Genomic DNA, 10,558 nt, shown 5'->3' with positions numbered 1-10,558 from the left:
GAAAGACTACAAAAACACAATCATATTTAATTCAAAATTAATCTTATTTGTGGAATTTCATGTGCTATTATGATTTGTATGGCAAAGATTTTGTGGGTGTGGGAGACCCTTTCAGTGTTCTAAAAATTCTTTCTGTAAAGTTGACTTGGATTTGTAGTAAAACATTTGTTAAGTGACCTCCTCTTACATGAGCCACTCTCTCTTCCTTCTATCGACAGACTGACTTTTGACCACAGCATGAAAAATGCTCAGACCAGTAGACACTCTCTTATAACCTGCTGAATTTCTTCCAGCCTCAGCATGGTATGCTTTCCAGGAGTCAGTGGTGTTCCTCTCTAAAGTTGATTCTCCTAGCTATGCTTGTTATTGTAATTACATGAGATAATTAATTGTTACGTATCCTAATGAAATATGGAGGTGGATAGAGCATTTTCTATGATAATTAAGGTCAGGCTTTGTAAAGAATCAGTAAACATGATGGCTTAAAAATCACAGTCAATTTAGATGGTAGCAATACTTATAAAAGTCTTGGAAGAAAGACCAAAAATCTGGAGACATTCTGCACCTAGATTTCATCACAAATGTTTTAAAGTTTTATTCTGCTTTAAGGAAACTTAAACTGGGGTTATAGAGAGTGTTTAACAGTCAGTGAGATTTATACAAAAAAGATGGCATGAAATTCCCATCACAGACATACTCAAGCAAAAGCTTTGGCCCTATGTCAAAAGGCTAACCAAGAAAAGCTTATTACATTTGAAGTTAAAATGTTTATGGTACATTTTCATTATTCAGTACTTGGATAAATTTTAAAAATTAATCTACTAATTACTGTTTCAATCAATTGGTATGAAAACAGAATGAAATAAAAGCCCTACTAACTGTCATGTTTTATGATGGATACTGACATGTTAAGAGAAGTTGTCCATTGCATCAGAGGTGGCCAAGGATATTACTGATTGAAACACTTACTCCCACTGGGTGTTATATGTAAGTAATGAATCACTAAATTTTACTCCTGAATCATTATACTATATGTTAACTAACTTGGATTTAAATAAAATTTAAAAAAATAATAGATTAAATAAATAAATAAGAAACACTCCATTTGCTTTTCATTTTGGATTCAACAACAAAGAATTCTCTAATTTTAAATGAGATAACTTTAACCCCCCACAGATAAAATTAGACAAAATTGAGCATAAAATTAGGTTTTAGCCTTAACGCTGATTTTTTTTTTAAGTTCTAAGTTTAGTCTTTTATGAGGTATGAGCGTGAACTTTGTATCTAATATCATCGAAGCAATGACTTCTATCTTTTAAGTCATTTAAAAGCAAGTGACATTAATAAAAATACTTTCCTGGAAAAACACTTTAATATGAACATTTTGTGGTAGATGTCTTAGTGTTTATTGAGAGCAACAGACTGTCATTTAAGTTGACTTATATTTGGATTCATCCTGACCTAGAGAGGCTCTTTGTGTGTGAAAGCTACTGTCATTATTTTTCAACATTTTAAAGAAATATTTTTTTTAAATTTGTCTTAGTAATAGTTTTGACTTTAAGTTATAGAAACCCATTCACGGTCTTTTTATTTTAAATAATGGACACCTAGTCTATTTGAAGTAGAGATTATTATGACCAAATAGGTAAAGCATAAGGCCAACCCCAAAATAGGGCTCAAAATACTTAGAACCAACTGAAGAGATCAATAAGAGATCACTACTCTACAGAGCCAGCTTTGGACTTAGACCATCTGTTCAAATCTTGAATCTACAATTTATTTGTGTAGTATTAGTAAGTTAATCTTCATCAATCTCGGTTTTCCCATATGTAGCATTGAGATTTTAATAACATCAATCTTTTAGGGTTGTATGTGATTAAATTAAGTGCACTTATTAGCCCAGTGTATTTCACTTAGCAAATTTTTAATAAATATTAGTTGCTGTTATGAAGGTTATCTGGTTAGTCTGATTAGTTATGAAGTCTTAAACTTCACTCTTTAGCAATTATCATCTTGTGCTTACTCTTGGTTTCTGTCCTCTGTAATTATGCCCCATTTCTACCTTATGGCACCCTTATGGCTCTGCCTTCTGTGATCACTGTTCAATCTGTTGCATACTGATTGTTTCAGAAGATGAGTTAGCTGTCTTAATTCAGTTATCTGCCTTTGATCCAGGCAGCCATGATTTTGTAGGTAGTGGAAAGTAGTTTAGGGTGTTTTCCCACAGAACAGGTTAAAGGAACAACAAGCAGCATGAAGAGAGTACCTCTCTTGGCTTTGTATTCTTTCTTGTTCCCTTCTCTAAATTTTGATTTTTCCTGGTTTTAGTGTCTTAATATAAATTGTCTGTTCTGTTAATCAAGTGAAGACAAAACCTCAAAGGAGATTTAGAGCATATTTTAAAACTATTCACCCTACCTTTACTTTGTCAGAAATAAGCCCTTTAATACCAAAGGGAAATGAGTTATTGCTCTTTTTCTTGAGATTCGAATTAAACTTGTTCAAGCTTTAACATTCTCAGTGAAAATCTCAAGAGTTTGGAATTCATCTGTTTTCTAGTCACAAATTTTCTCTTTATTTCCATCTGTACATCTTTTTTTTTTTTTCAGTTGAAATGTGAAAGCTTATAATGAGACTCCCCTGGGATATAAGCCCTGAGAACTGCCACAGGTAAAACATATGTTCCCTTAATAATTGCATAATGATCAGTAATTCATAACTTACTAATTAACATTTAAAAGACTACAGGTTAGGTTATAGAATACACTAAATCCCACTAAAAATATATTGTAGAATTACACTAAAGTGATATGAGGTACTTGGAGTTTTGCTTCTGGTCAAGATGAAATTACATCTTGATATTCCATGTAGATATTCCATGTAGATATTCCATTGATCGCCAGAACTTAGAAGATGAAGCTTCATGTCAAGAGAAGCCAAGAAGTGGCAATACTGGAGGTGAGAGAACTGTACACAGGGTTCTGAAAATATGCAGAGTCCCCTTTGAGTATTCAGCTGAATATGGATTAGTGCATGCATGTAAGGAAGCTACCAAAAGCCTGGGGGAAAGACCCACCTAAAAAAGATTAGAAAAAACAGTGCCCAGGGCTCATAAGAGACTGGGCAGAGTACCTGTTTTCCATAGCCAGAGTTGAACACCTCAAAATTCCTGAGGGCCAGAGTAGCTTTTAATCTAAGTTAAAGTTAGTCTACTACTGAGGCAAGACCCTGCTCTGGTCCTATCTAACAAAGTTAGTTAGTTAGTTTAAAGTTTGTTTATTTATTTTGAGTTAGAGAAAGAAAGCAGGGGAAAGGAGAGCGAGAAGGAGAGAGAATCTCAAGCAGGCTTTCCACTGTCAGCACAGAGCCCAACGTGGAACTCTACCTCACGAACTGTGAGATCACGACCTTAGCGGAAATCAATAGTCAGATGCTTAACCAACTGAGCCACCCAGATGCCCCCTGCCTAACAAAGTTCAAAAGCAAGACTCTAAAGGATCAGGTTGTATCCAAGTAACATGACCACTTTCCAGAACAAAGCTCAAGAGTATATATGTGATTATAAAATATGAATCTCCAAACAGAATAAAATTCAGAATATCTTCTCCCAGTAAAAAATCACTAGGAATTTTTAAAAGTAGGAAAATACAATCCATAATGAGGAAAATCAGTCTGTTGAAACTCAGAATGACAGAGATGATAGAATTAGTAGATAAAAACATTAAAACAGTTGTTATAGCTGCATTCAATACATCCAAGAAGTGAGAAGAAAGATTAATCATGTTTGATAGAGATGTGAAAAATGAGAAAAAAACCCTCAAACTGAATTTACAGAGATAAAAACTAAATTGTCTGAGATTAAAAAATATCTATCTTAGATTACTAGCAGATAAACATTTTAGAAGCAAAGATTAATGACTTTGAAGACATAGCAAAAGAAACTATCCAAAATGAAACTCAGAGAAAAGACTGAAATAAACATATCAGTGAAATGTGGGATAATTTGCAAGTGATTGAAGAACTTGAAAATGGGTGGGTGAGAGGGCACAGAAAAAGTATTTAAAGAAATATTAGTCATTTTTGTCCACATTGGTAAAAACTATAATTACACAGATTCAAGATGCTAAGCAGTCTCCTACTACAAGACACATAAAAACAAACAAAAACTACTCAAAGGAATATTGTTTAAAACTAGTGATAAAGAAAATCTTAAAACAATCAGAGAAAATTAACAAATAACACAGGGACCAAGACAAATATGACACTAGATTATTTCTTTGGAAACAATGTAACTGAGAAAATAGTAAAGCAGTATCTTTAAATTACTGAGAGAAATATATAGCCAAACTAAACCTTAAAATTTTTTACCCAGAGAAAATAGCTCTCAAAAATGAAGGCAAAAAGAGACTTTTTCTGATACATAAAAGCTGGAGGAATTCATCACCAGCAGACCTGTTCTAAAAAAAAAAAAAAAAAAAAAGTTTAAGAAAGTCCTTTTAGCACAAGAATGATGGTATTAGATAGAAGCCTGGCTCTACAAAAGTATTGAAGTGTTCTGGAAATATTAACTACCGAGATAACCATGAAGGCGCTTATTATTGCTACTTAAATCTCTGAAAATAAGAATTGACTTTATTAAAGGACATAGCAAGGAGAATTCCTTATTAAAGGAAAAATTAATAACAATGTATAAAATAAATAAAACCCAGAGCACAAAAGCCAGAAGGGCAGAAATGGAAGTACACTGTTTTAAGGTTCTTATACTATACCAAAGTAGTAGTATATCATTTAAGTGTAGACTGTGATAGGTTAAAGATGTTTATTATAAACTCTAAGCAACCGCTAAAATAACACAGCACACTTATAACTACTAATCCAACAATAAAGATAAAAAAGAGTCATAAAATATACAAATGTATAGTTGGCTCTTGAACAACATGGGTTTGAACTACATGGTTTGTTTATATGCAGATTTTTTAAAAAATATAAATACAGTATAGTCCTGTAAATGTATTTTCTTTTACTTGTGATTTTCTTAATAATATTTTATTTTTCATACATACTTTGTCATAAGAATACAGTATATAATACATATAACATACAAACTAATGTGTTAATCAACTGTTTATGTTTATTGGTAAGGCTTTTGGTCAACGGGAGGCTATTAGTAGTTAAGTTTTTGGAAGGGGGTCAAAAGTTATATGTGGGTTTTTTTTTACTATTGAGGAGGTCGTATTCCTAACCCCTGTATTGTTTAAATGTCAACTGTAATATAGAAGAAGTCACAAAAAGAGGAAAAAGATGAATGAAGAATAGATGAGACAAATAGAAAACAGATAATCAAGACTGTTGCTTTGAACCTAACCATACCAGTAACTGCATTAAATGAGAATGGTCTAAATACCCCAATTAAATGGCAGAGATTTTCAGATTGGATTAAAAAAGCAAACAAACTACATGCTGCCTATAAAAATGAATTTTAAATATAGAGGACATAGAAAGCTTGAAAAGCTCTATCAACCAAATTAATCTAATTGGCATTTAGAGAACATTCTATCCAACAAAAATGGACTATGCACTCTTTTCAAGTGCATATCATCATTTACCAAGATAGACTATATTCTGAGCATTAAAGAAAAGCTCAATAAACTTAAAAGGATTCAAGTCATATGTTTTCTTACTACGATGGAGTTAAATTAGAAATCAATAAGAAAGAGATCTGGAAACTCTTCAAATACTTGGAAACTAAATAACACACTTCTAAATAACCTATGGATCACAGAAGAAATCAAAGGGAAAGTAGAAATATTTGAAATAAATAAAAATAAAAACACAATATATCAAAATTTATGGGAAATTTATGAAACTAAATGCCTATTCTAGACAAGAAGAAAGTCTCATTACTGAGCTCAGCTTCCACCTTGAAAAGCTAAAAAAAGAACAGATGAAACCCAATAAACAGAAGAAATAATATAATACAGATCAGAGGACCCACCAATGAAACACAAAATATAAAAACAATGGAAAAATTATGTCAACAGTAACTGGTTCTTTGAGGAAATCAATAAAATTGATAAATCTCTAACTGGAGAGATAAGAGGAAAAAAAGAAGCAAATTCCTAGTATCAAAGAGAGGTTAAATCACTAGATTTAAGATATTAAAAGGATAATATGGGAATATTTTGATCAACTTTATGCCGTAAATTTAACAACTTAGATGAGAGGGACACATTCCTCAAAAGACACAAATTACCACATTCACTCAACAGGAAATAGATAAACTTGAATAATCTTTTATCTATTAGGGAATTTGAATTCATAGCTAAAAACCTTCCAAATTATCAGTCATCAAGTATATTTGATGCATAAAACTCAAAATAGAGTGGAATGCAAATGATATAAACTAGAGGCAAAAAATTCAAATATGTTTAGGGATTAAGTGAATAATGTAGGTGAATGATGTAGGAAAAACTAACTGCCAAAATACAATCAAACTTTATTTTTACTGAACCATGCTATGTACAGAAATGTAACATAAACATATACAATAACAAAGATTTTATTTTATTTTGAAAATTAAATTTAAAGTCAATATATCATTGTTAATTATTATTTCCTATGTTTCTGTGGTTCTCTAAAGTCAGAAACCTGATTCTTTTTTCTTTTGTCCTTAGACACTAATATTTTTTGGATTTTTTATGGCATTATGGACAACTTTCAAATATTTTACTTTGGCATTGGCATTTAGTTTTTTACCAGTTCATAATAGGAATAGTTATTGACAGAAGCTGTTACTTCCAAATATGGATAGAATTCTCATACAACATGCTCTTCCTTCCTCTCTCTTTACATTGGCGGCTCCTCATTGTTCAGTTCTCAGAATTAAAACATTCTCTTCAGAGATGCTCTCTCTCTATTATCATTTCTCATTCTTCTATTTTCTTAATAATATTTGTTTTTTACTAGTAGCTATACTTTGTTAAGCTGATACTCATCTTTCCTACTCATCTGTAAGTTCCATGGAGGCAGGGTCTCTGTTTCTCTCATTGTACACCAATGTCTAACTTGGTACCTATACACCAGTAGGAGCCCAATAGAATTGAAGAAAGAATGAATAAAATCCATGAAGCTCTGGTCAGAGGGCAGGACTGACAGCTCATATGTACACTTTTCTTGGTCAGTGATGATTTGAAACCCAGTTAAACTCCTATTCCAAATGGAGAAAGATAACAGAAAGTTTTTTAAATAACTTTTTGGAGGGCCTTACAGGAATTTAAATTGGACACATACTTTGAACAAACTCTTGACCTTTTAGAAGTATGTTCTATGGAGACTCACTATGCATACCTTTTAGAGCAGCAATTCCTTTTCTAGGCATGTAGCCTCAAGACGAAGTCAGATAAGCACTTAAACACGTGTGGAGATGCATTCTCATTACAATAATTATATGTAAAAATGAAAAACAGAACTCAGAAAATAGCTGAATACACTTTCAAATTATTTAAATAAATTCTAATGTCATCAGTGAATTGCTATGCAGGCATTAAAATTATAATATGTAACTGTATTTAGTTATAGTTTAAAAAAAACAAGAAAAATAAACCCCCAATATATTAAGTGAAAAAAGTTTAAATAATATGTATAAAATAATCACTCCCTTTTTTGGTATAAAAGAAAGAACAAAACAATGGATGTATGCACATAGGCATGTCCAGAAAAATTTCTAGAAGGGGATATAGAAAGTTGCTCATAGTGATTATCTCTGGCTAGTGAAATATCTAAATTCTTTGTTATAGTTGTTTATTGTTATAACGGACATGCATTAAATTTATAATAATTTTTTAAAGTAATAAAGGTAGTTCCTCTGGGGAAAATACTTTTTAAGAAGATTCTTCTACTTCTATTAGGAATATATTTGATGTCCCATGGCTTTCAATCAGAAATTTCTTTCAATTAAGGGGTATTTCATATTGATGAGACAGTAAAAATGCCTTTTAAAAAGTGACTTTTACTTTTCTTTCAACATGTTCTAGAATATACTTATGCTTAAAATTTTTTTTTTTTAATTTTGTTTCACTGAGTATTAAGCATTGTTGGTGAAATTGTGACTTTGTTATTAGGCTCAGTTGGCGAACTTGATTTTGTTTTACATTTTACTACTTAGGCATTTGTTAAGCCAATTCAAATAACTAATTTTCATGGCACTACATTTGGTGTGCATGAACATAAGCTGTGGATAAGAGGTAAGCCACCATCCGACTAGCAGATGATTTAGATTGTCACCCTCCCAAATCATGTTATTTTCTTTAACATTTCCAGTTAAGAGCCAGATTACTGAGCTATATCATAGTCCAGCGAGTTTATAGGTTCTCTCTTTGCACGAATCAATCCAAATAGTCTGATGGGGTCATCATGAACATTTTCCTCTACTTCCTGGCTCTCAAATGGGAAGTTGTCTACTGAAGTGGTGTTAGAAAGGACGGCATCTGCAGCACATAACTGGGTTTCCTCGTCCTTGTGTGACAGATCAGTCTTCTGTTTCTTGGGCTTTCTGCGCTTCCCCTCAGAGTTGTGATCCACGAAGGAATAGAATACCTGTGCTTCCTCGGTTGTCTAAAAAGAAAGGCATGTTAATTTTTTATTGTTAGCTCATTCTTTAACTTTGATGACTTCTGGGGATTTCTAAGGTCTATGAAAAACAAGCAGCTTGTTTTCTGGGCTCTGGCTACCTTGTTTTGCCAAATTTGGCAGTTAGGATGAAAACAAAAAACAATAGTCAACTCAAGCCTCAAGACTTTTGAGATGAGATTTTTGTATGTATATTTTTATTTCTTTCTTATACACAAAATAGACATGAACATTTTAGATGGACCTTTATGTGCATCTCCCCCTGCCTTTACCTTATGTAGCTCTTGCTCTGTGTTGCTTTTACCAAGTGACAATACTCTAATTTGTTAAACCGGGAACGAGCATGATAGGAAGGAACTTAATGAATCTCAAAATGTACTTTACCCATGTTTAATAACTGGTCATTTGACGGTACCCATAAAAGTCCCCAATTTTTCTACTTTTGAGATTCAGGAGTATAAAGATTCAGAAGTATAAAGATAAGAGTATCCATTTATGTGAGTGGCGTCTGGCAAGAATTACATTTTCCAACTTCCCCCTTTTATTTCCTCTTTGCCTGCCTTTCCCCAGATTTCCTTTGAGCTCATTTTAAGTTGTCCTTGGAGTATTCATTTGCATCCAAGAGGTCCTCTCTGGCCTAGACCTGGGTCAATACTAGAATAAGAAGGACAGAAGACTGCAGAAACTTGGGGGAACAAACAGGCTGAAGGCAAAACCTTGAATTTGGTGTTGGAAGGCCTAGGCTTGAATCCCTGCTCTATAACATACTGATCATGAGACTTTGGGCAGTTTTAAAAAACTATTTGAGCCTCAATTTTCTTGCTTATAAATTGAGAGTACCTATCTTACAGGGTTAGGAATAGAGATAATATATATGGAAGCTATAATCACTGTCCAAAGATAAATTGGGGGATTATAGTTATTCGAAGTTGTAGGCTAAAACTGCAGGACAGCCATTGAGTAAACCACAAATTTCTGTATTAAGGATTCACCTTTAAGAGTAGGCCAAAATTATATCAATTTGTGGGGCATGGAGTAAGGAAGCGACACTCAGATTAACAGACCTTTGAATGTATCGGTAAGCATGTCCCTGTTGCACCCATTTTCATGCTAAGAATTATATGTTTTATCTTTGTTACCAGGTGGAAGAGATGGTTCTCTTTGCAACCTCTCTAGTATCTTTGACTTTTTATTCCTAAAATAGTAATTCCTGGGAAATTGCAATGACTGCCTCACTGGTATCCTGGTTCTAGTCTCTTCCCTTTGCCAGTTAGCCTGTGTGCTATCTTCAGATTGTCTTCTTCAGGTGCAACTTTCATATTTTTCCCATTCTGTCTCCAAAATTTTAGCCTATAAAATCTGAATTTCATATTCTGACATTCAAGGTCTTCCATGTTTGTACTTCACCTTTTCATTTTGATTCTCACTACCTGCCCCCTCCCCAAAAGTGTATTCCAGGGAAAGTGAACAATTTACTGCTTTCTGCACACACCCTGTACTTCTACTTCCTTTGCCTTTGTCCAAACAGAGAAGGAGACATCAGTGATGTTCAAAAATAACTAGAAGGCACTCAGTGATACAAAGGGATGGATATCTTTTTTGTCTGTCCAGCCCTTTGTTCTATCATTTTTCTTTGATAAATTCCCCATTGTCCTTTGGGAAACTCTTTTCCTCTGTCTGGTCTGAGAGAGGCTGTCAATTACAGTGCTGTACCCCACTCCTAGTGCAAGACTAAGCATGTGACCCAGGCTGGAACCAATCATACCACAGAACAGAAGTTGGCAACAGAAGTTGGTCCAAGAATGGACATGTGATTTAAGCAGAGCTAATTATATGGCATCTTTGGGATTTATGTACAGATGTAGGAACAGAAAATGTGTTTTTTTCCTTGAGACTGGGAGGAAGAAAATCTGGATCTCCCCATGGCTTG

General features: G+C 33.3%; 1 protein-coding gene across 3 annotated transcripts in view; it reads right to left on the bottom strand.

Annotated features, from left to right (window-relative positions):
- Positions 1-6,476: 6,476 nt before the first annotated feature.
- TRAT1 (T cell receptor associated transmembrane adaptor 1) overlaps positions 6,477-10,558 on the bottom strand; it is a 39,785-nt gene continuing 35,703 nt past the window's right edge. For all 3 annotated transcript variants that reach the window (XM_060640086.3, XM_060640088.3, XM_060640087.3), the window contains one exon: positions 6,477-8,613. In XM_060640086.3, coding sequence (XP_060496069.1) covers positions 8,332-8,613 — 282 coding nt within the window. In that variant the 3' untranslated portion in view covers positions 6,477-8,331. The remainder of the gene's footprint in view (positions 8,614-10,558) is intronic.

This window comes from Panthera onca, chromosome C2 (assembly GCF_046562875.1).
Source record: "Panthera onca isolate mPanOnc1 chromosome C2, mPanOnc1 haplotype 2, whole genome shotgun sequence".
Lineage (NCBI taxonomy): Eukaryota > Metazoa > Chordata > Mammalia > Carnivora > Felidae > Panthera > Panthera onca.
The sequence above is the reverse complement of the archived record's forward strand: the minus strand, read 5'-3'. Positions and strand labels throughout refer to the sequence as shown.